Here is a 25,570-nt window from a genome sequence, read left to right as displayed (position 1 = left end):
TCTGAAGCACCGCACCGAGCCGCATCTGCTATCCTCTCTCGCTTTGGCTGTGAGAGAGAGCAGCAGTTTATATGTGGCAAACCATTAATCCCATTTCTTCTTATCCTATATTGTGTATGTATCAAAAATTAATCAGGGTATATCATTTGCACTGTATGTATATATAATCCACATACATGTATTTACATTATTTATATGGACTTGAAATATGTTTCAGAATTGTAATTTACTTTAATCCAAAGCCCTTTTGAGAACAATGAAGAGTGCAGTTTATTTGATAGTGATGTATCGCCTCTGATCTGATCTGTTCAGTCATCTTCCTGTAGTGGTGACACCCCCCCAGCCCCCCAAAACCCCAACCCCCCCACTACCCACACAGTCATTTCCAGGTGCGTGAGACATGGCCTTTGAGTGACTACAACGAACAAACAATTAGCTAATACTATGAAACGTTAGGTTCTGTTTTACAGCTACTTTCATGCATTTTTTCAGTTTCATTCAATGGCCAATAATACATTAGTTTCAGCTTTAACATTATACGACGGGCATAGTATGTAATAATCACTGCGTCAGAGTGAGTAAGTATCTGACTCTTTATCTAGGAGAAGGGTGCGGGGACGCAGTCTGAGGCTAGTGTACGTGTTTAAGACTGTGGGAAATCCTTCTTCACCTATGAGTCAGTGTTAGCAAAGGAAGCAGAGGACGTGCTACACCTCAGACGCTGCTTATTTGGCAAGATGAAGTGGGTCTGAAGGGATTGGCGACTAGTCAGTAGGCGGCTGTGACTGTTGTCATGGGAAGCAAGTGCAATGTCATTAAGAAAGTAAAGTCTACCTGTGGAAAAGAAATCAACCACTAGTCTTGAGCATGAAGTACAGTGCAACAGTTACTTTTACTTTAGAGTAACTGAAATACCACAGAGGATTATAGTGGAAAAACAATCATTGTCCATCAATCATGGACATTCACACAGAACTGATGTAACTTATACATGACTGGAGGGCACAGGGGTTCATTCCTGTTTGGTTAGGCCAGTGTAATAAAATACTAATAACTAACTTAAAAAGACACAGTGTGTAACCTCTGTTTGACTTAAAAAGGTGCTAGTCAAAGAACACAAATCCAGCTGCAGGGCAAAAGCGCTGCATTTAAATAACAAAGCATAAATAATGGCAACGTGCACCATTGTGTGGCAATAATGACTGACCCTTATAAACCATCAATTTCAAGTAAATTCCAAATACAGTAAAAAGCCATTTTCATTCAAGTCCAAGAAATAACATAAATCTTCAGAAGAGGGCTGCACAAGTTTTTAAAGTCACATAACTGTTTTTTTCTTGCTGATTATTGCAAATGTTATTGTGAATTGTAATGCATGGAGACCAGTCTTTTTCTACAATACTACCGAGTGACTGAGAAGTCGAACATCACTGGGAAAAAATTGTGTGGGGAGAATATGAGGAGCTAATCCTCGGGATTTGTTTGTATAAAACTAAAGATTTTCTCTGACCTCTAACTTGATCTGTTAGCCAGTGATCCTGCACAGCAACAACGTAAACTGTTTAAGCAGCTGACAAAGACACAAGGTTAACTGTATCAGCAAATAAATACAAAGCATAATAAATATACAATTTCATTACAGTATTTTGTGCATGTTGTGCCAATACGCAGGTTGGTTTCAGCTGTTGTTTTTCTAAACATGGTTACAGTGTAAAGATAATCAACTGTTTAGAAACTTACAATTACAATCAAGTTTCCTTAAAAGTTGACAGTTGTTAAGTGGCGATCTCTTAACTTTCAGTGCATCTTGCTGCTACTTTACATTTACATCACAAGCTAATACACATATGGTGGGATTAGAGTGCCTGTTCAGTCACTTTAAAATACACATTAGAGGGCTTTTCTACAGAACAAATGTGCATAAACTTAAAAGTTATAAAACATAATCTTCCACAATCTTCCTTACAATGGGAAGCTATCATAAATGCACAATAATAAATAACTACGACTTTGCTTATTCCCATAAGCAAAAGTTTGGCGAACAATAATGCCATTGAACAACACAGTTTGTAAACTATTGCACTTGTTCTCTTTTTTCTGATTTCTTAAAAATGCCTAATTATAATTGGCAAGGAGCTCAGATGCAATGGAAACCGACAACACTGCACAATTGATTGTAATGTGTGGTGCAAGCCACCTAAAGCAAGTAAACTCATTGCCAACATGCCGGCACACTCAGGAATGAACCCCCTCACCCATCTTCATTTCCTCGTCATCTTGTGACATTAAGAACAAATCACACTGACACACATAAAGAAAGAGGCAGTAGCGGAAAACAAGGAAACACGGACAAAACAACCAGTCTTGTAAAAGTCAGTCAGTTGGATGTAGTGAAAACTATGAGCGCTTTGTGCAGCACTTACAGTATGTACATGTAGTATAAAAATATAGGTGTGAGGGTTTCTGACTTGTGTGTAGTGTGTGTGATGTGCATGTGTTGAGATATGGATGTGCTGCATAGGGCATGCAATATCTTCTAGCCGCAGACTGTCTTAACCAACAGCATCAGATTAACCAACCACATCGGATAATGTGGTTGGTTAATCATCACTTCTATTATCAAGTAAAGGCTTTATACTCAGCAGTAACCTTTAACAAGATCCTTTACTTAAGACTTTCCAGTGTTCAACACTCAGTTACATTTTGCTGTGTGTGTGTGTGTGTGTGTGTGTGTGTGTGTGTGTGTGTGTGTGTGTGTGTGTGCGCGTGTGTGTGCGCGTCCGTATACACCTGTGTTTCCATGTTTATGGAGAGTGACAGAGTCAAAATGCTTGTGCGTGTTACTTGACATACTTTTGCCTACATTTGCACAAAGTAACAAGATAGACGTAGATATGAACATTCTGAGTTTAAGCGCATGAGGTGAACACATGCACAGAGAACATATCGTCTCACCTCACTGCATCAGTTCCACCTGAATACTCTCATTCTCTTTCCCTCTGCAGACACCCCCATCCCCTCAGAGGTCCTATAACCTTACATCCCAGTGCTCCTTGTAGGGGGGGGGGTCAGTCTGAGGGACAGTTATAGCTGTTGATCCACAGCAGGTCGTCCAGCACACCCCAGTGTAGGTAAAGGATGGAGCCTACCACCAGTACATGCATGATCTGGTGGCTGTTGCACCAGTAGTCAAAAAGGCCCGGGCGGAAGCGCTCCGGGATGCGCATGATGTTGATGACCCCGCCCAGCACGGCCAGCGCATCCATCATGAGGAAGTGGCGTAGCGAGGTGGGGCTGCCGCCACCCAAGCCCACCCCGCGAAGCAAGAAGAAGGAGAAGCGGAATAGCGCCTGCCAGGCGAAGGAGCGCAATCGGCGAACGCTGCTCCGAGCCGTGACGGCGCAGTAGATGGCGTGGCTGGACAGCAGGATGTAGACTACCAGGGCCACAGTGCGGATGAACGGGTAGCACAGCAGCGTGCTGTAGACAATGGGCAGCGCCCCTGAGACAAGAAAACACACAAAGGAGAGTCAGCATAGAGAGGGAGCATTGATGCCAGACTCAGCAGCAATGTAACGCCTGGTGCAAGCCACAGCGCACACAGGTCAAATTGTTTGAACCCAGTGTGACAGCGCTCTTTCAGAGTGGTGAGCAGCACTCAGATCCTCTGCCTGACTGTGTTAAATGCAGCACTCAACTCATATAAAGGTCATGTGGAAGCTCAATATGAAACTAAGCTTTCCAGATGTGGAGTCTTGGGTGAAAAAAAAAAAAAAAAAAACTGAGGATGAATATTTGCTGAAATGCAGAAGAAAATTCCTTAAGTCCATAAGGAGAGCACTTTAGGTTCAGAAGAGGAGGGTTGACTTTGTAGGCTGAAAACAGTTCCGTTTTATTAGACTCATCTAGAGCTTAAACAATCATTCCTTTAGCCGATGAACAGACAATCAATCAGTTTGTTATTTTTATAAAGCAGAAAATGCCATTTTTTCCAATTCCAGATTCTCAAATATGAGGATTTGCTGATTTATATCACAGTAACTTGAATATCTTTGGGTTTTGGACGGGTGCTACAGCGGTTAGCACTGTCACAGCAAGAGGGTTCCAGGTTTGAAACTGGCTTGGTGCCTTTCTGTGTGGAGTTTGCATGTTCTCCCCATGTCAGCGTGGGTTTTCTCCAGGTTCATCCTCTCACAGTCCAGTGACATGCAGGTTGTTGACTCTAAATTGCCCGTAGGTGTGAATGTGAGTGTGAATGGTTGTGTGTCTCTATGTGTCAACCCTGTGATTGTCTACCCGCCTCTTGCCTAATGTCAGCTTGGATAGGTCCAGCCCCCCCCAAGTAAATATGATGGCCAAGCAGGTGGAGCCATTTATTGTTAATTTGACTTAGCAGGAACAGCTGCATCAAATGAATGCAGCCTTTAATTTGTATGGTGATATTATAAAACAGATATCCACTCCCATGTCACAATATTAATTATTACTGTATTATTATCAGAATAATATTATGGCCACGCTAAATTGTTTGTACATAAATACATGAAAAACATTGCACTTGTCATGTTGATTTTAATAGGCTAATACAGGCAGCATGGTCAAATCAATAACCATTTTAGAACTTGGATCATTGCTTACATTGGCCAGTTGACTTAGTAGTCAAATATGTTCTGACAAATTGATAAACGGTGAAGAAATCTGCTGAGCTTCCAAGAAGGCTTACCCAATGTGTTGATCATGCAGATGCCACACACGTCGAGTTTAAGGAGGGTGTGGTAGACGGGCTCCCCTCCCTCGTGGTTCATGAAGAGGTGGTAGAGCACAGAGCCCAGCTGGGGCGAGAGGCAAGCCAGGAAGTGCACCACGCCCAACCACGTGACGCTGATCTGAGACCAGGGGATGTGGAGAGGAAGCAGCACCAGGAAGCAAACCAAAGGGATGCCTGGAAATAGGAAGGGCAGAGAAACAGAGACAGCACAGTTGTTAGAGTAGACTTTACCTCAGCTGTAATTAAAGTTGAAGCTCATGTGTAGCTCCTGTCAAGGCTCAACACAAAGGGGAATGCCTTTGTTGCACTCAGTGTCATGTACAAATCGAGTTTACTTTTTGTGCAAAATTTGTAAAGCAACATATATTATGAGGATTATTACAGTTCTACATTACAGTTAGAAGTTTTTCTTGCAGGCGTCCAGTGCTTGACAGAAAACAAAGCCTGAGGTAATGCGCATGTGGTTATGAAAACCCAAAGTTCAAGCACGATAAAATAACACGGAAACTTTGACAAAACCAAATTAAGGTGTCATGTTTATTGTGATGGATTATCTAGCTCGGGACTTTTGAGGCCTGCAGACATTATTTTTCAAACTGTATACGAATGAGTGGCCGCAAAGGGCTTCCACCTGAGCTGAGCAAAATCCTTCATGATTGGCACAAACGTATAAGTGTTACTCTTTGTGGGAAAGACAAAAAGCTCCCACTAAATTCTTATTTTTATACCATATCTCAAATGGCTCTAATGTAAGTTTCTCTATTCGGCAAGGGAGAGGCATTCAGTGCTATGTGAGCAAAAAATCCAGACCTTGAAATTTGATCCACATACAGTTGTGATGATCATTTATCACTCTACGCCACACATATTGCACTCCATTGCCCTTTTTATGCTCACTCGGCCTTTCCCAATGTCAAGGCATTTGTCCCAGCCAGGTGATACTGGCAATGCCTTCTACTGTAACACATCTATTTTAAGTGTGTTAGCTCTGCTCCTCCCCCCACTCGTCCTGAGCTGACAGGCCGTTCTCTGTCCCACTCAGGGTTGAATACAGTAGGGAGGACCTCCTCTGAATGCATGGACGCGGTGAACCGTCCGAGAGCTGAGCCGCGGGCAGAATGTTTTCAGTTTATATGCAAAACAAACCAGCTCATGAAACTTACCTGAAATGTTACAACACAATGAAAAAAAAATACAAAAATGTTCCACCTGAGTTATGAGCACAGCTCTGCATCTACTCTTCTAAATTTGGAGAATTGGACAAAAGCTCATTGGATTAAACACCACTGCCTTATATTGGCAATGATTTTACTGGTGTATGTGAGGTAACATGCTCAGCTGACGTCACTGGTGTAATAAAGACTTCCAAGGCCACTTCCCTTATGATCACTTCTGCAGTTTATTCAGTGACTGCTGGCAGGTGGAAGTGAATTGATGACATTTAGAATGAGGAAGTTGTCAGATTCTCAGAAGTCTGAACACACAGATGATGTACTGCACTCGCTACAGCTATTGGATGTATTTTGATGGTAGTAACAGGTCATGCTAATGTGTGCCATGCTATGACTGTGTAATCATATCAGATTGAATACCTAATAACACCATGAAGCTAACAAGCCAACACGTCAGTCTCACCTCTGGCTGCATAGATTAACACATTAATACAATTAATTTTGGCTTGCACCAACCTATTTAAGGATGGGAAACTATTGTGTAACCATGACATTTTGGACCAGATGAAAAATCCATTCCCGGCAATTTCCATTATTCAATTGAACAGACAAACATGTATGTCTAGCTTCTGCTTGTTAAAATACATAAAATAAGGCCTCTTTAAAATTGAATTCATCATACTTAACTCTTCAATTTGGCACATGTATAAGTTACAAAGCATGGAGCATTAATTAAAATGAAAAGTGGTTCTCTATGCTCGCCATTGCGTGGATAACTTGGGTGAAAAATTGTGGCAACTTTTAAAGTGACTGACTGAGTGATGACTAACACTAGTGGTAGAAGTATTCAAATAGCATTACAACAGTGTAAAAATACTCCATTACTAGTAAAAGTCCTGCATTCAAAATCATATTAAAGTATTTGTCATGCAGACAAACAGCCAATGTGATTGTTGTAGGCCTATATCATAATAAATGTAGTAGCATTTACACTAACTGTTTTACTTTTAGTGCAGCTGGTTGAGCTGGAGAAAATTCTAACCACATTATAGAGCTCTATTATCATTTAGTCGAAACACAAACATAATCAGCAGCTATTTTGATAATCAATTAATCATTTTTCAAGCAAAAACAGTGGGAATGAAAGGATTTGCTGCTTTTGTTTGTCACATACCAGTGAAATCTGAATACCTTTGGGTTTTGGCCTGTTTGTTGGACAAAACAAGAAGAAGATTTGAAGATATCACCTTGGGCTCTGGGAAGTTGTGATTTTTGAGGGGATTTCTCACCACTATATTTTTTCACTATTAAGGGTTTAAGTCATTTTTGCCATCCTGAACGCTTTCCAGGCTTTTCTTGTGCAATGTCTGGCTTAGCATCCTTCCGCAGGTACCTGTACAGTATCTGTACTGATGTGGGTTAATACAGGCTACCAAAATCTCACCTGCTGACTAAGCAGTTAATGCAGAATTCCTGTACTTACCGTGAGTGTATATGTTTCCAAGTTCATTGTGCAGGTAAAACAGGCTTCTTATGCAGTCTTGCACAGAGGAGCTTGGCCGGTATCCCGTTAGGACGTATTTGTTAAACTGTAGATGTGGAGGTGAACTCGCCCAGTCCAGAAGCCTGGGTCCATTTAAAATTGCCATAGCAAACAAGCCCGTTAAAAGGACGCCGCCGAAAAAGTAAAAAACGGACTGTACACCTATGTACACATTTAATAGGATTATTGCAACTAAAACCTTGTGGGATACCATTGGTGCTGTTTAGGGGTTCTATATTGTGCTAATAGCCTCCTAGCTTACACTGGCAAGCTCACGTCAAGTCTCTCTCAGCAATAACCGGCGACGGTGTTTCAGCGCCGCCGCTGTTTGCTTTGAACCGCCGGTACCTGTGAGAGTGTCACCCGCAAGGCTGGAGACAGACTCGGCCAGCCACATACATGGTGCGAGCTCGGGACGGTCATTACATTTGGCATCTAAAGAAAGTCTGTGTAGCACCTAACAGCCTTGAGCGGTTAAGGGGCAAAATGTTCCTCGTCATGTTAAAGCCACTTCCTAATTAGTTAGCATTCCAGTGCAGCAGCACGGGCATGAACGCGTCCCAGGCAGGGATGCTGTGGGTGTTTGAGTGGGAGCCGCGCGTCCATCCAACTCCAGATGATGCTAGCTTGATCCTAGCGGTCAGATTTGCAACAGAGGACTAGCGGGTCATACCTTTACTTTAATGACAGAAAACGGGCTTCATATGGTCGGATCAGTTCCGCTAATGCGGGCTAGCTTTCGTAACGCTTTAAAAAAAACAACAACAAAAAAACAGATGAGATCTGTGATACTGGAGCGGAGATTTTTGGAAGGACTGCGGGCTAGCAAGCCGCCGGGCACTCGGCTACCGATGTCCTGTGACTGGAGATGAAAAAGCAGATATTTGAGCAGGGTGACTCCAAACACACGAGGTCCGGTCCGTAACGCTTATATTCACTTCCTTCAACATCTGTTTTATCCAACGGTTTCCCACCATTATTTCTGGCTGGCCGTATTCCTTGAAATGCGGTGTCTTCCCTGGCGGCCTTTAATTCCCCTGCATCGCCTCTAGTGTCAAGCTACAAAGAACAACAACGATGACACTTCCGCTCATTGATTTCAAAATAAAATCTACATCTCTCTCTCTCTCTCTCTCTCTCTCTCTCTCTCTCTCTCTATATATATATATATATATATATATATATATATATATATATATATATGTATATATATATATATATATATATATATATATATATGTATATATATATATGTGTATATATATATATATATATATATATATATATATATATATATATATATATATATATATATATATATATATATATATATATATATATATATATATATATATATATATATATATATATATATATATGTATATATATATATATATATATATATATATATATATATATATATATATATATATATATATATATATATATATATATATGTATATATGTATATACACAAAGCAAATACATTTAAATATAGACTGCATTTCGTGCCACCAATATCTTATCATAGATGCGTTTCAGGCTATTTCACAAGGCCCTTATAATTAGTAATATTAAATATTATTTTCAAACAGTTATTGAAGCAAGGCAATGTGCTCAGCAAGACTGTGCCTGCTCATTGCTCAATTGAGTTTAGCCAAACATGGTTAACGTAAATACAAAAGATGCCTTTAGGGGTGCCTAAGTCAAATCTTTGCTTTTGGGCCACTACTAACCCTCCATTTCTCCACTCCCACCCTGTGTAGGCTATATAATACTCCTGCTCTGGAATAATACTATCTAGCTCCAGATTTTCTTTTTGGTAATTTGATTACAGAAAATACAACTTTATTAAAGAATATGCACTGTGTGAGAACAATATGAAATAAAAATCTTAAATACAGGGATCCTCTTATAAGACAGGCCCACAAGAGTACAGGATCCATCTTAGTTGTTGGTGCGTATTTTCTAACAAATTTGGCAATTAACCAAACCAACAAATACACAGTGAATGTAGGATTTTTTCTGGGGCTCTAAAATTAAAATACTATTAGGCCTAGAAAGCGTTCTTTTCACTGTTAGTCTTGTATGGTGTTACAGGTAATTTATCATCATCAGGTGCACAATTATAGTTTCAGAAACATTTAAAAGTTACATTTAGTTACTTTAAAAAGGAAAATATATGTTTTCAATTATGTAAAGATATAATTTTATTTTGAAGGCAAACTCTTTTAACTTCTGGTCTAAATCTGTTTTACTGAGACTAGTTTCATGCTCCTTGGCGGCACTGGCAGTTAAATGCCAACACTTACTGAGCTACAGCTGCCTTCAATTCAGCCGGAAATATTGCAGTTGCCACCTGAGCTCACATGATAAACACAAAGAACACGATTATTATTTGTAAGTTAATAGCAAATATTTCATTACAGCAACAAAATGTGTTTCTTATTATAATTACAGACACAAATTTTGTTCAGCCTAGATGTTGCATTTTCTTCTCAGATTTGAATCATGAGAGAATCTATTGCTGCTGCAGGTCTATAAATGAGTCAAAGTCCAGACATGAGTTTGCGTGCAATGCTGAAATCCCATATACCGGTATGCTACGTGTTGCTTGACAACTAATTAAAAACAACGACAACATTACTGTCATTATAGGGTCAATTTGCTATTATTCCTGCACAAAAGCAATAGATGCACTTGGATTTAGACGTTTCCGAAGAGCACTTGTAATCCTGTAATAGCAAAGAACTGCTGAAGATCTGGATGAATCACACCACCTCCACCTCTCACCCCTCTCTGCTGCTTGGACCTTATGACATGTAGCCTCCTACACCAACATCTCTGTGGGACTGTGCTGAACAAGACCCCCTATTACTCTGAACAACCCACATGTCACACGTTAAGCAGATGTGGTTAACAGTTCTACAGAAAGGAAGAGAGAAGAGAAGAATATAACAATATATTTTTTTATGCCTTTATATCATATTTCATACATTTTATAGTTCCTCTCCTAGTTGCAGTGTAGCTTTATACATCTGTTTTATTAATAATATTTTGTATGTTAAAATGGTCAGACATGGCTCTATTTTCTTTTCCATGTCAGCATTTGCATTTATCAGAAATGCCTAGGTGTTTATTTGCATGTAGAGCAGGGCAGTGAGAGCTGATCACAAGTGGTCACACCCCTCCCCTTTCACTGTCACCTCACCCCCCACCAGTCCATAAAAACACAAAGTAAAAATTTTGATGCACAGTTGGATTCACACGTTCAGTGTAAACGTGAGAGACAAAGGTGAGTCTCTGCTGATTTGCTTATTTTAAAATATATTTACATTTGATCTGAAAATGCATAACCTTCAGGAGTCCGTCAAGAGGCTCCCTATTCACTCTGTCGTAAACTTGATGCTCCTTCCTGACTGTCAAAGACTAAACACTGGTGCAAGTCGATGGAAACGATCTTTATGAGTGGGTTTGTCTAGTCTTTGTGGTTTCAGCTAGTCTTCAGGTTTGTTTCAAGCTTTAGAGGTGGCTCTAAAATAGCTTAAAAACAGAGGGACCCAGATATGGTTTTCTTTAACAGTGACATGTTTAAAATTGGAGGGGAAAATATTGGTAGATCAACAATCAAAAATACTGCTTTTAGGTAGATGCATGATTTTGAAAGTGCAACAGCGCTTTGACTGATGATTTAACCCTTGTGTTAATGTTTTTTTTTTTTTTGTTAAAAAGTTATTTAAAACTGTTACTACTTCTACTTCCACTACTTCAGTGTGGTATTCTATAGTAGTTTAGTCCTGTTGAACCAGAAACCTGCAGTGGTGTAGTAATAGATAGCTTCACTTACTCATGAAACATTTCTTTTTCAGGATAAACCATCAGTTTGCATCCACTACCAACTTAACAGCAACATGTTTCTGTTAAATATTTGCCTCTATGCCAGCGTCGTGCTGTCCCTCCCTCAGTGTACGTATCAATCATGCGTAGATGGGACACCCAAACAATGCCTGGATGCAGAATTTGCTCCAGGTACCAATTTGGCTGGTGAAGGCTTTGATATCACCAAAATGGAACGTAAAGGAGCCTTTGTGCTCGACATGAATAAGTGGAAACACAAGGATAAAACGTGCACCCTTTGTAGCAACCCCTATCTGGAAAACAAAAAGCAAAAGCTCCCCTTGTCAGTGGTGGACTGGAGACCAAAGCAGTCCTGCAGCATGAAAGTGGCCAGTACACTTCACCGATCCAGTGAGTCTGTGGTGAGTTCCAGCACCTCTTCTGTTGCAAATAACTGGCAGATCAATCTAGATCTTAAAGTAGGAAGTAAAGGCGCCTCATTGATGCTAGCTGGTACTAATTCTAAACTAGCTGAATACTCCATGGAAAAAACAAAGAATGACAAGTTCAGCTTCACAAGTCACAGCATGTCCTGTGAGTTTTACAGGTAAGAAGATGATGACATTTCTCTGCACACTATACCCTACAATCAAAGATAAATGCAATGCACAAACTGAATTAACTTTAATGCTTCAATGCAATACTGTTGTAGCCGTGTTTCATATCGGTCTGTCTCTTCTTGTCTGGTGTCTCACTGTTAACAGCTATAGAGTGTCTGGCACTTCCAAGCTACACAGAGAATTTCAAAAAGCAGTTAAACAGCTCCCCAAAATCTACAGCCCTGAATACAAGCAACAATTTTACAAACTGATTGACAACTTTGGCACCCATTATGTTACCAAGGTAAACCAAAATTATTAAAAACAAAAACCAATAAAATAAAATGAACAACAAAGTAATACATTTTCTTATGCAGTATGTGTTTAAATATATAATTCCAGGTGAAATTGGGAGGAAGTGTTCTATCTGTGACCAGCATCAGGCAGTGCCAGGCCAGCCTGCTGGGCCTCAGCCTGGAGGAGGTACAAATGTGCCTGCGAGTTGAGGCGTCCGCCAGCATTAAAGCTACAATAAAAACTCAAACAGAACACTGTAAGAAGGACATTGAGAAGACGGACAGAAAGTCAGCCTTCTCCAGCCTCTTCAACGACAGGTAGAGAACATTTTTGTCTTATATTTTGTTAATTAATTTGTATTTCTAAATTACTAGTTTTAACAATGTAAAGGCCAGACTTTAATTGCAAGAATTGACATATGTCAGATTTAAATAAATCTCGCTCCAAATCCAAGACCCACTTCTGTTTCTAAAAGCCGTTGGCTTCTCTAGTGTTGGTCTAATGTTTGCTCTTGCTCAATTCTTTAACTAACTAACTAACTAACAGGTTCACAGAAATAAAAGGGGGTTATACCACGGAGCCAGACCTTCTTTTCTCTGCTGACAAAGATCCAGCAGCCTACAAAGAATGGCTGAACTCACTACCACAGAACCCAGACATAGTCTCATATTCCCTGGACTCGCTCCATGAATTACTGCCTACTAACACCCCTGCCCGTAAGAACCTGCGCTCAGCCATTAGCCATTATATCCTGGAGAAAGGCCTGTGGAAGAACTGCACTGACCGATGTCAGGCCGGCATAAAGAGCGACCCAAGGGACACCTGTGTCTGCCAATGCCACAATGACCCTGCTGTAAACCAAGATTGCTGCCCGACCCGTAAGGGCATGGCACGGGTCATTATAACTGTACAGCGGGCTTCTGGTCTTTGGGGAGACCACACCACAGCCACGGATGGCTACGTGAAGGTGTCCTTCAACGGGCAGATGGTCCGACGCTCTCCTGTCATTCACAACAACAACAACCCACACTGGGCCATGGTCATCGACCTAGGCTCCCAGGATTTGTCATCGGGAAGTAAAGTGAGATTTGAAGTGTGGGATGAGGACAACAACTGGGACGACGACCTGTTGGGAGAATGTGATCAGACCCTCTCTGCTGGAGTCAAGCAGGATCTCTGTAACCTGCACCATGGCCAACTATTCTACAAATTGGAGGTGAAATGTGCTCCAAGTCTAGGCGGAGATTTATGCAAGGACTATAAACCTTCGCCAATGAGTCAAAGTCTGAAGAGGCTGTATGTGTCCCGTCATGCACATCCTGTTCCAAAGGCCATCCTCTTAGAGATGGGTGTGTTTGTGGATGAAACAAGCTCACAGAAAAACCTGAGTCTTATTACCCAGACTCAAAAGTTTGATATGATATAACAGCCATGCTTGGCTTTACTGATGCTTATATTCAAGGTGTTAGCAATTCTTTTTAGTGTATTGACGCGTTTAATCTAAGCAAAAGGCATCATCCATAACTGTCATCCCTTATTAAATCTCTACTAATCAATAAAGATGAGAGGTACATCAGTTAGGGAAGAATTGACGAAATGTTGAGAAAGTGGCTGCAACTCAACATCAGGAAAATGTCCTTTATATTTTGTTCAGTTTTTTGTTCAGTTTAATTTCCTTTAAGGTCTACTTGTAGCAAAAAGGGAAATTAAATTTATGTTACAGAAGACTTTTGTTATTATATGCTAGATAGAAAAGATAGTTTCAAAATGTTCATGTTTGCTCTATCATACAGCGCTCATTATACTGTAGACACTGGCCTGGCCTTTAACAGGTCAGCAAAGCATATGCGGTTGATCATCTACTGTAAATGTTTCTGCAATTGTTGAAATGTGAGTTTGATTCAATTCCGCTTTTACTGACAACCTTATTTTGCCTATTTTTTTATCTGTGCATTTTTAAAAAACATTTTATTGTTTCTATACAGGTATTTATAACCTTGTTCTAGTGTGTTTAATATATGTTAATCACATTGTTGCCTTGGTGATTTTTGACTTTGATTTCAATGTTTGTTCTCTAGTTATGTTATCTGTAATTACATTTCCTTTTCTCTGTTAATTTCAAATATGTTGATTTTCCATCTGGGATTTACCTTTCAGTATTCTTAAATAAATGCCTTTTTAACATGTGCTAAAATAGTACTAATTCATACTCGTATAGGCTGTTTGTGTATTTTAATTTAGATTATTTTTCTTTGCTATATCAGCGTTTGCTGCTGAAACAGCCCAATTCTATCACAGGGATCATTAAAAATGTCATCCCATCTGATCATTTACAACTATAACGTTACTCTGTCTTTGTCATAGTCTCCTGCTCTCACAGAGTATGGCCACAGCCCTCTACCACTTCAGAGAAATGATAGGTTTGTGGTCTCTGGTTCATTATTGACTGGAACGACAACCTCTCTTTCATGTTGTCACTACCTGTTTGAGATGTCTATAGACCACAAGCTCCTCCCCTCAGTCAGTACTGGGTCTGCTCAACATCGATTAAACTGTCAAACCACTTTTTCCCCCCTGCTCTCTTAAAGACCACTGTCACCTCACGCCCCCACCAGCTCTGTGTCTTCTTCTTTGACTTTTAAACGCAAAGCACTGATATTCATGCTCACAGTCAGTTTCATAACTGCAGCGTGAACAGGCAAGACAAAGGTGAGTCTATGCTGATGTGCTCATACGGAAATATTTTTTCCTTTTACTTAAATATACATAACCGCCTGTGGGTATTTTAATACTGTGTTTTAGCATCGGGTAAACTGTTTATTGCTGTATCAGTGAGTAATGCAATAGTATAGTTTAGTTCTGTCACATTTGTGAGAGCAGTAGTCTTAAACATTCAGTAAGCTATTATACTGTAAGACAAGTCCATTATTTAAAGAGCAAATGTTAACCAAAGCAATCGTGTAGTGTGATAATTGTGGAGACTCAAATGCAGTTGTAAAAAGATTAGTCTTAGGACCGGATTTTAAATTTGGCAATGGACCGGGAAAATCTGACAGTATGGGTTAAAATCTTTCACAGTCTCGGGGGCAACAATGGATTTTTGACTAAGAATGTGGAATGGATTAGAGTAATTGATCAGAAAACCTAAGAAGTCATAAGTTGGAATAGGGGATAAATAGATCTGAGATATAAACGTGTCAATCCATACAGTGTTTAACAGGAAACACAACAAACATCTCCATTCTTGTTGCCTGTAAAAAAAAAAAGACTCTTGACAAACCCCAGGCAAGACAAGGATGACTGACTGACTGACTTGCATTAAGAAAGTTACAGCAGTCAAAATGTGAGGATACAAAAAATACAAAGTCTCCTGATCCTTAAGTCACATAAGGTTTTATTTTCGCAATAGACCTAATGCTGAAAAAGCTACTACTAATGACAGAGTTTGTCAGATTTTAAGGCAGATTCAACATTGACACTTGATACAATGGACCATGCAGTCCTCCTCTCTTGCCTTGATCATTGTGTAGGCATCCAAGGCTCGGCACTTAAATGGTTTAGCTCCTATTTGGCAAATAGGAGCTTCTCTGTCATGATTGGTGACCTCTCCTCATCACCTGCTCCTCTCTCTTGTGGGGTACCTCAGGGTTCAATTCTTGGCCCAATCCTATTATCCATATATATGTTGCCTTTAGGGGCTATTATAGGCAAGCACAATGTCATTTCATTGTTATGCAGATGATTTGCAAATTTATTTGCCTATGAAACCTAATGAGAGTGTTGCACTCCACTATTAAGTTGTGGCTTTCACATTACTTTCTTAATTTGAACAAAGAGAAAACTGAGTGTATCATCTTCAGTACTTCATGCACGCCAAACAGTCCAGCTTTGAGTATGGGAGCTCTGGCTTCATACACTAAGCCAGCTGTCAAAAAATCTGGGGGTTACATTTGATCGCAGCATGAAATTTGACAAGCAGATCAGCAATGTTGTTAAAATTAGCTTTTTCCAGCTTCGTCTCCTGGCTAAACTTAAGCCCTTCCTTAAAAGGCACAATCTAGAAAAGGCGATTCATGCTTTTATTAGTTCAAGGTTGGATTACTGTAATGCTCTTCATGTAGGTCTGGGGGGGGATGTAAAGCCCTTTGGATACCTGCTAGTTGCTGTAGAGTGCTAATAAATGTTGATTGATTTGACTGATTGATTGACACGTAGACCTTTGCATGTTGAGGGAGATTTGTCTTACTGGCAATTTCCACCGGTTGCGGAACAGCTGCGGAACAGCTGCGGAACAGCTCCGGAACGGCGGCGGAGTCAATAGATTTCCATTAAAGTCAACGTGTATTTCCGCTTACTGCGGAACGGCTGTGTTCCAACTGCGTCCCAGCTCCAAAGGTCCACAGCCCTCCGAAGCTGATACGCAGAGCTTCTATTTTTGCCGGACGCGGGAGAGCTCCGCCGCAATTCAGCACAATTCAGATAGTGCAGGACAGGAAGTCGAGCACAGAAACAAAATACAACATCTGGTTAATTTTCAAAATAAAATATACCGTGCTCACGGCGGATCATATTTCCCTGCACTACACCTTGAAAACACAGCACAGAGTTCTTTCCCCCCTAGTCCTCTGGATGGAAACAAACTGTTGTTGGTTTTGTGGTGGTTCTATTCTACTTGAGTTTGCGAGATCTCGTGGGTCCTCGTGACTTCAGCTGTCAGTCATGGCTGCAGCCGTTCCGCAACAAATCCAGACCTGGTATTGACGGACGGCAGAGCACGGAGCCGTTCCGCAGCGGAGCCGTTCCGCAACCGGTGGAAATTAGGAGTTACTCTCATTTAGCCATAGAACGTTTTCGGCCATCCAGTGCTTGACACTCTTGTGGCAAATGAAAAGAGACTTAAAGGTGCCCTGATGAGTTTTCTTGCAAACAAACAAAAGTTATGTTTGCATTCCGTGTTTCTCACCAAAACACATTGTGTGTATCCTTGTGGTCTAAACAAAGGCGTTGAATACATTTCCTTACTCATAAAACATTAACATAAAAAACTTTTCTATAAGCAAACCCAAGTAAAAGCATAATAGGGCCTTGAGGTACACCATAAAAGTAATAATTCAAAGAAGGTAGTTATCACTTGTAAGTGAAACTGATCTATTGTGCAGATGAGACTCAAACCACAAAGCCTTATTTTAAAGGTCCCATGACATGGTGCTCTTTGGATGCTTTTATATAGACCTTAGTGGTCCCCTAATACTGTATCTGAAGTCTCTTTCCCGAAATTCAGCCTTGGTGCAGAATTACAGCCACTATAGCCAGTCCCCACAATGAGCTTTCCTTAGTATGTGCCATTTCTGTGTCTGTAGCTATTGAGGAGGAGAGGGGGGGGCAAGGTTGAGGGTCGTGGTGTGGCCTTGACCAACTGACACTTTGCTCGTTTGAAAGCCATGATGTCTCTCTCTCATGGGTGGGCCAAATTTTCTGGGTGGGCAAAGCAGAGAAAGGGGATAGCCTTATGACCTCATAAGGAGCAAGATTCCAGATCGGCCCATCTGAGCTTTCATTTTCTCAAAGACAGAGCAGGATACCCAGGGCTCGGTTTACACCTATCGCCATTTCTAGCTACTGGGGAACCATAGGCAGGCTGGGGGAACACATATTAATTAGAGATGCACCGATTACAACTTTCTAGGCCGATTCCGATTTTCATTGAGTTAGGCCAGCCGATACAGATTTTAACCGATTCCGATTTCATTTTATTCTAACCACTTTACAGCACACACAAATATTAATTTTCTATCTTTTCTTACATAGAAAATTTTTTGAACCAATAATGGATCACTATAAAATAGAACTATATAAATTACTCCTGGTGTGGGAAATTCACACACCTCTAAAGTGCAATGTTAGAACCATTTCCTTCTTTTCACATCCAATATCCAACCAAAAAAATGTGATTTGGGTTTTTGGTGTTGTCCCTCCACGCCCTACTTTTTCATTGCAGGTGTTGCATATTGCAAACTTGTTATCTTCTGCACACATGCTGAAGAATTGCCAAACAGCTGACATGTTGCAGGTTAATTCACGAGGTTCCCTACATGAGCGAGAATAGCGTGGACACACTTCACACCGCGAGCGGGTACGCGCCACACAAATGGGGGAAAAGTTGAGAGAAAGGAAAAAGAGACTGTGCTGTCGTGTCCGTGTGTGCGTGCGTCCTTGAGAACTGCAACTAGTAAGGGTGTACTACTGCTTCAATGGCTCATGTTTGTTCACTAAAAGGTTTCTTTTTCAGGATAAACCATCAGTTTGCATCCACTACCAACTTAACAGCAACATGTTTCTGTTGAATATTTGCCTCTATGCCAGCGTCGTGCTGTCCCTCCCTCAGTGTACGTATCAATCATGCGTAGAGGGGACACCCAGACAGTGCCTGGATGCAGAATTTGCTCCAGGTACCAATTTGGCTGGTGAAGGCTTTGATATCACCAAAATGGAACGTAAAGGAGCCTTTGTGCTCGACATGAATAAGTGGAAACACAAGGATAAAACGTGCACCCTTTGTAGCAACCCCTATCTGGAAAACAAAAAGCAAAAGCTCCCCTTGTCAGTGGTGGACTGGAGACCAAAGCAGTCCTGCAGCATGAAAGTGGCCAGTACACTTCACCGATCCAGTGAGTCTGTGGTCAGTTCCAGCACCTCTTCTGTGGAAAACAACTGGCAGGCCAATCTAGATGTTACTGTGGGTGAAAAAGGCGGCTCAGTGATGCTAGCTGGTACTAATTCTAAATTGGCTGAATACTCCATGGAAAAAACAAAGAATGACAAGTTCAGCTTCACAAGCCACAGCATGTCCTGTGAGTTCTACAGGTAAGAAGATGATGACATTTCTCTGCACACTATACCCTACAATCAAAGATAAATGCAATGCACAAACTGAATTAACTTTAATGCTTCAATGCAATACTGTTGTAGCCGTGTTTCATATCGGTCTGTCTCTTCTTGTCATTTCTTCACACGCAAAAATGTTCTCTCCTAGCTCTGAAAATAAATGCAATACTTTAATACACTTTTTTAATATTGGTTTGGTCTTTTATCTGGTATCTCACTGTTAACAGCTATAGAGTGTCCGGCACTCCCAAGCTGCACAGAGAATTTCAAAAAGCAGTGAAACAGCTCCCCAAAATCTACAGTCCTGAATACAAGCAACGATTTTACAAACTGATTGACAACTTTGGCACCCATTATGTTACCAAGGTAAACCAAAATTATTAAAAACAAAACCCAATAAAATAAAATGAACAACATTTGCTTATGCAGTATGTGTTTAAATATATAATTCCAGGTGAAATTGGGAGGAAGTGTTCTATCTGTGACCAGCATCAGGCAGTGCCAGGCCAGCCTGCTGGGCCTCAGCCTGGAGGAGGTACAAATGTGCCTGGAAGTTGAAGCGTCTGCCAGCATTAAAGCTACAATAAAAACTCAAGCAAAACACTGCCAGAAGGACATTAACAAGATGGAAAGTAAGACATCCTTCTCCAGCCTCTTCAATGATAGGTAATTTATCATTTATTTTCTCACAATTTCTATTTATTTACATACTTTGACTGAATACACTCTTAGAAATAACTATTTTCAAGACCAGAAAAGCCGAATTGGCTCAATTATTTAACTAACTCTCTCCTCTACAGGTTCACAGAAATAAAAGGGGGTTATACCACGGAGCCAGACCTTCTTTTCTCTGCTGACAAAGATCCAGCAGCCTACAAAGAATGGCTGAACTCACTACCACAGAACCCAGACATAGTCTCATATTCCCTGGACTCGCTCCATGAATTACTGCCTACTAACACCCCTGCCCGTAAGAACCTGCGCTCAGCCATTAGCCATTATATCCTGGAGAAAGGCCTGTGGAAGAACTGCACTGACCGATGTCAGGCCGGCATAAAGAGCGACCCAAGGGACACCTGTGTCTGCCAATGCCACAATGACCCTGCTGTAAACCAAGATTGCTGCCCGACCCGTAAGGGCATGGCACGGGTCATTATAACTGTACAGCGGGCTTCTGGTCTTTGGGGAGACCACACCACAGCCACGGATGGCTACGTGAAGGTGTCCTTCAACGGGCAGATGGTCCGACGCTCTCCTGTCATTCACAACAACAACAACCCACACTGGGCCATGGTCATCGACCTAGGCTCCCGGGATTTGTCATCGGGATGTAAAGTGAGATTTGAAGTGTGGGATGAGGACAACAACTGGGACGACGACCTGTTGGGAGAATGTGAGCAGACCCTCTCTGCTGGAGTCAAGCAGGATCTCTGTAACCTGCAACATGGCCAACTATTCTACAAATTGGAGGTGAAATGTGCTCCGAGTCTGAGCGGAGATTTATGCAAGGACTATAAACCTTCGCCAATGAGTCAAAGTCTGAAGAGGCTGTATGTGTCCCGTCATGCACATCCTGTTCCAAAGGCCATCCTCTTAGAGATGGGTGTGTTTGTGGATGAAACAAGCTCACAGAAAAACCTGAGTCTTATTACCCAGACTCAAAGGTTTGATATGATATAACAGCCATGCTTGGCTTTACTGATGCTTATATTCAAGCTTTTTAGTGTACTGACGCGTGTAATCTAAGCAAAAGGTATCATCCATAACTGTCATCCATTAATAAATCTCTACTGATCAATAAAGATGAGAGGTACATCAGTTAGGGAGAATTGACGAAATGTTGAGAAATTGGCTGAAACTCAACATCAGGAAAATGTCCTTTATATTTTGTTGATGTGATATAACACCCATGTTTGGCTTTACGCATGCTTACATAGCAACATTACTCTTTTTATTAAGGTTAATTGAAGCAAAACCCTTTATCCATCCTTTATTAAATCTCTACGGATCACAATGAATGAGAAGTATGTCTGTTGGGGAGAAGATATAATGTGTTGACAGATGCAACTCAATTATGGAAATATTTTCCTAATACTTGGTATGTTCACTTTGTTTTGTTTAATTTACATTTGAGTCTGCAGTTTACAATTTCTATACATGTGTTTGACAGAAGAGTATTGTATAGGCTTTCAGAAATTAACATCAGCAAAAGATTCAGATGACTGAAATATATTGCTGTTTAAATATTAAAAAAATGAATATTCAAAATGTGAGGTGGGTTGGATCAGGGTAGGACAAGGATTGATTTCAATGTGATTTGCGCATGACCTGGGTTACTACCAGCGAGGGCAGGACTAAATATGTGATTGGTTGAAAATGACAGTGGGGCAGTCGTCACAGGTTGCCACACACTTTGAGAAAACAACAACATCAATTTTGTCACACTGTGCTTTACGCTGGGGTTTCACCATAGAGTGTATAAAACTAGGATTTTCACAGGCAGCTTCAACAGCAGCAGAGCAGAGTGATTCAATTCTTTTTCAAACAGTCCACTGTCCACTGACAGTGAGTGCCCGGATGTTCACTAGTCTGCCTTTTGCAGAGCGGTAGCAGAGTTTTACAGGCAAAACTGCCAAAAGAAGGGTTGAACACTGATCAGACAACCCTTGCCCAAACCCGGTCAGTAGTGTGAAAGAGGTATAAACGTTCTTGCTTGATTTAATGCAGCTTTTACTTATAAACGTATTCATGCCTTATTTGCTGTATATCTTTTTATTTGCAGATACCAAAATAACATGCTTAAAGATTGTATGTTTTGTGATTGTGCAATCACATTGTAGCATTTTATTATCTACTGTATACAAACATTTATAATATCTACTAATGTGTTTTATGTATTTAAATTACATGATTTTGTGTTATTGTTTATGTGTATCCATAATAAAAGCATAATATCTGAACTGTTTGAAGTATTTGATGTTCTATCTCAATGTTTTGATCTGAGTGTTCATGACGTTATCTTAGGCAGTGTTGCACGACATGAGAAAGGAAGTGGTAAAACTTCCTGTGTACGGATGAGGCTTCGCTGACACTATTACATAGAACAATGCATGCAGGTAAACATTATGTACAATGTTTTCACTCAAAAGTTTCCATTCCGCATCATTTGATATATAATGGATTAGATTAAAACAGTTGAATCATCATTTTAATTTTAAAACATTGAGGCAAATCAATCACCACCATTTTTTTCCAGTGTTGACAGAATAAGACTGGTGGGGCACTGCAGGTTTTGGACAAACAAGACAAATGTCCACTTACAGAGAAAGACACAGAGGTTACGAAAAATAAAGCACAAGACAACACAACAGGACCCAATAAGATGAAACGCACAAAAAGCTTTAAAACACATTACACTGAACACATTATGGAAATGATCCACTTAAAGAAGTCCAGGTCATTTGAATTAACCTGGTTAAAGACAGAGACAAAGAGGACAGGGGGGAGGAACACAAAGATACTGAATCAGGAAACGATGAATTTGATTGGTTGATAACAAACAAGACCACAACACAATTTATACAGTGGTAATAAAATCACATGATCCCCCCCCTTGGTGGAAGTTTTAATAGTTTTATATTATATTATTTATTATTATATTAGTTTTATAATGTTTTAACTGGACCTTCATGCACCAATTGTAAACCCTCCTTCCTTCTAACCTTTGTATCCATTTCCAAGGGCACCGTTTACTCCGCCATATTTGCCAGCTTGCTCTCCTGTGAAAGGATCAACCCAGTTCAATGTTATAAATGTGCTCAGAAGGAAACTGCAGCATCAAGAAAAAGAGGTATGACAGCTACTGTAGGTTAAACATTGCAAAAAACTGGTTAGGACCCAGCCAACATTGGGTCCCATACCCTTGAGTGGAAAATAATCCATAATGCATGCAGTTGTACTTTTGGCGTGACAGTAATTCAGGTAAAAGTACATGTTCAGAGCATGTGAAAAAGAACAATTATGAGTAGGGAAATCATTTTCCAAGAATAGCTTTACCACGTGTGTTTTTAAAATGTGCATGTTTGAAAGCACAGTAATATTTAGACACATACAAAACTGCACAATACTATAATTAGATATGAAAGCTATTGTGTAGCACAGCAAAATGTGCAGTGCACTCTGTGCTGCCACTGTAGTATTATGCAAGAAGAAATGACTAAGGTCACCAGAAACAGCAAAGTGAGTGGAAGTTGATCATAAATGAGGAAGTCTGGGGGTTTCTTGCTTACCCAAAGCATCTTGAGTTGCTCCCAGCTGTGCACCATAACCTTTTCAAACACAAGCAAAGATGTTACATTTATAAAACAGACCAAATACACAAAATACATTTATGTTATGAATGTTTGGACTTCAGGGGTAGCTAGAAAAATGTGCACAGCTAACGGTTATACTAAAAAATTCAAATCTCAATTATGCAAGACATACTAAAAATACTACATGCTCATGTAGCCACCTCTGTGAATTGCAATGTGCTGTACTGCTGTGACAGTAGGGGCCTTGTGCATTGTGTGTAAGGATGTTTGTGTTTTATTTGGTGAGAGTGCATGAAAATTCACCTGTTTGCTGAGCTCCATATCCTGTTCCAGCTCCTGACACAACACAACATGTAGATAATTGGATTTCAATAAAGGTAACACTGATGAGTCATAACAGACATAAGTATTGTAGACATAGAGACACAAACACACACAGCACATCCTCAAAGCAGTCTCTGATCACAAGCATTGTTATAGCATTGTTATCTATTTTTTCTATTATCTGCTCAACGGTTCCAACCTCAGTGGGACTTATCACACCCCGCTGCTTCAAAGAAACAGACAAATCATTATTTTTCCATCACACAGTTTCTCACACCTCATAGCTGACACACACTCGCTCTCTCACCATATTTGTTGGCGGTTTTGGTGCCTTCAGCACCAAGGTTGAGCTGCTGAGCAGGATACGGGTAGCCGCCATCTCCTAGGGGTGGGGGGGAGGGGGTGACAAATCTGTTAAGCATTTGTTCTAGTAGCTGTAATGTTTTGTAAACTTTGTTATGGTAAACAGGAGGGGTGACTGTGGTGTAACAAAACAAGAATGATGGTTGTATTTGTTGTTGGAGTTTATGAGGGCCTAAGGCTGGGGGGTGTCGATTTTATTTTCGTTATTGTATCGTACAGCATTTTAAGGACCTTAATACTGTGACTGACGACTAAGTAAATAATCTGACATGACAAAATTAATTTCAAGTTCATTATTTTTGTATATCTGGACACCTTGGAGTGTATCATTATGCTTACAACATGGCTCCTTACTTACCACAGGCAAAATGAGATCTGTTTAGTCAATTTTGTTTAATTCACAGTAAGATCCAAAAGTATTATGCTTTAGTAAAAAGTATTGTTGCAATGTTACCTTAAAGGAATAGTTCAACATTTTGGGAATACGCTTGTTGTTGTTATATTTAGCTGTTCTTTGACTTTATTAGACACCTGCCAGCCAATCAGGAAATTAGTATTTTCAATGGCCATGGTAGAACTTATTATGTGCATTTGTTTGATACAGCTTACTATGATGTGTACTGTAATACAGATGTACTTGCAAACGCATGCAGCTCTTACCCTCCAGTCCAGTAGGAATCACTGGAGCATTACCGTAAGGAACCTGAGCAGCTCCTCCTCCTGCAAGGAAAAAAATCTGATGGGGAAACTTACTCATATCTCTTCTCTTTTCAGCCTTTCACCCACACATGACCAGCTCTGTGCTATCCACTAATTCAAGTCTGACTCATGCATGGAAAGCTACATTGATAGAAGCATGACAGAAGGATGAGGTCATGTCAGCACTGCTCACCATATTTGCCACCAGTTGAGTGCAGTCCTGCACCATGTGCTCCTGAAAGAAGACAAGGGGGGCTTCAGTGACATCACAGACAATATATTCATACAGAGCTCTTATTGGTGAATTGGAGGTTATTTCGCTCCAGCTTGATACGATTTGTAGTAAAAGATCTGACTGAAATGTGATCGACAGATATTAGCTTTAGCCTATTTGCTGCATTTCTGTTCTGGAAACTATGCTGCTATGTATTATGTAATCAACTCATAAGTTACTATGATCAAACTTAAAGGAAGGAGTGTGTGTCGGTGATTATAAAGTTAGCAGGAACGCTTTAGCCTTGAGCCTTGAATGTAGCCTTGTGTTCAGTTTATCTGTCGGTGTATAAATGCAACTACTCCTCAAAACCCAAGCCAAGTTCCTATGTCTTGCATGCTAGCTGCTGTAAAATTTGTAAAATGATACATTTATGGTAGAATTAAAGGTGTTTTGTCTTGTTTAATGTCTGTATCTAAGACAAATGAGAATAACATAATAATAGGTAAAAATAAGTACAGAAGAAACTTGGTGTTCTCTTCAGTGAAATAAAAAA

The 25,570-nt window shown here is 40.3% G+C and overlaps 3 protein-coding genes and 1 long non-coding RNA gene across 5 annotated transcripts; 2 read left to right on the top strand and 2 right to left on the bottom strand.

Annotated features, from left to right (window-relative positions):
* Window positions 1–378: 378 nt before the first annotated feature.
* Window positions 379–8,534, bottom strand: paqr4a (progestin and adipoQ receptor family member IVa). Its single transcript, XM_028599751.1, has 3 exons — window positions 7,424–8,534; window positions 4,724–4,942; window positions 379–3,502 (listed from the first exon to the last, which is right to left on the bottom strand). Exons 1-3 carry the CDS (start codon window positions 7,695–7,697, stop codon window positions 3,069–3,071), a joined length of 927 nt encoding a protein of 308 aa, XP_028455552.1. The 5' UTR covers window positions 7,698–8,534; the 3' UTR covers window positions 379–3,068.
* A 2,180-nt stretch (window positions 8,535–10,714) lies between these two features.
* LOC114569829 (perforin-1-like) lies at window positions 10,715–14,213 on the top strand. The gene is made up of 5 exons (XM_028599918.1): window positions 10,715–10,778; window positions 11,353–11,927; window positions 12,085–12,223; window positions 12,322–12,533; window positions 12,763–14,213. Exons 2-5 carry the CDS (start codon window positions 11,395–11,397, stop codon window positions 13,640–13,642), a joined length of 1,764 nt encoding a protein of 587 aa, XP_028455719.1. The 5' UTR covers window positions 10,715–10,778; window positions 11,353–11,394; the 3' UTR covers window positions 13,643–14,213.
* A 607-nt stretch (window positions 14,214–14,820) lies between these two features.
* On the top strand, window positions 14,821–21,974 carry LOC114570120 (perforin-1). Of its 2 annotated transcripts, XM_028600347.1 has the most exons (5): window positions 14,821–14,925; window positions 18,506–19,080; window positions 19,329–19,467; window positions 19,556–19,767; window positions 19,902–21,974. In XM_028600347.1, exons 2-5 carry the CDS (start codon window positions 18,548–18,550, stop codon window positions 20,779–20,781), a joined length of 1,764 nt encoding a protein of 587 aa, XP_028456148.1. In that variant the 5' UTR covers window positions 14,821–14,925; window positions 18,506–18,547; the 3' UTR covers window positions 20,782–21,974. The 2 variants fall into 2 exon arrangements, with proteins under 2 accessions (XP_028456148.1, XP_028456147.1); XM_028600346.1 differs by lacking the exon at window positions 14,821–14,925 and having other exon boundaries at window positions 18,245–19,080.
* Window positions 21,975–22,291: 317 nt separating this feature from the next.
* On the bottom strand, window positions 22,292–25,036 carry LOC114570121 (uncharacterized). Its single transcript, XR_003694474.1, has 7 exons — window positions 24,994–25,036; window positions 24,762–24,821; window positions 24,046–24,120; window positions 23,718–23,750; window positions 23,391–23,429; window positions 22,824–22,880; window positions 22,292–22,572 (listed from the first exon to the last, which is right to left on the bottom strand). It is a non-coding gene; the product is annotated as an uncharacterized LOC114570121 (long non-coding RNA).
* Window positions 25,037–25,570: the final 534 nt, after the last annotated feature.

Source organism: Perca flavescens, chromosome 15, assembly GCF_004354835.1.
Source record: "Perca flavescens isolate YP-PL-M2 chromosome 15, PFLA_1.0, whole genome shotgun sequence".
NCBI classification, from domain to species: domain Eukaryota; kingdom Metazoa; phylum Chordata; class Actinopteri; order Perciformes; family Percidae; genus Perca; species Perca flavescens.
This window is presented reverse-complemented; position numbering and strand designations above follow the sequence as displayed.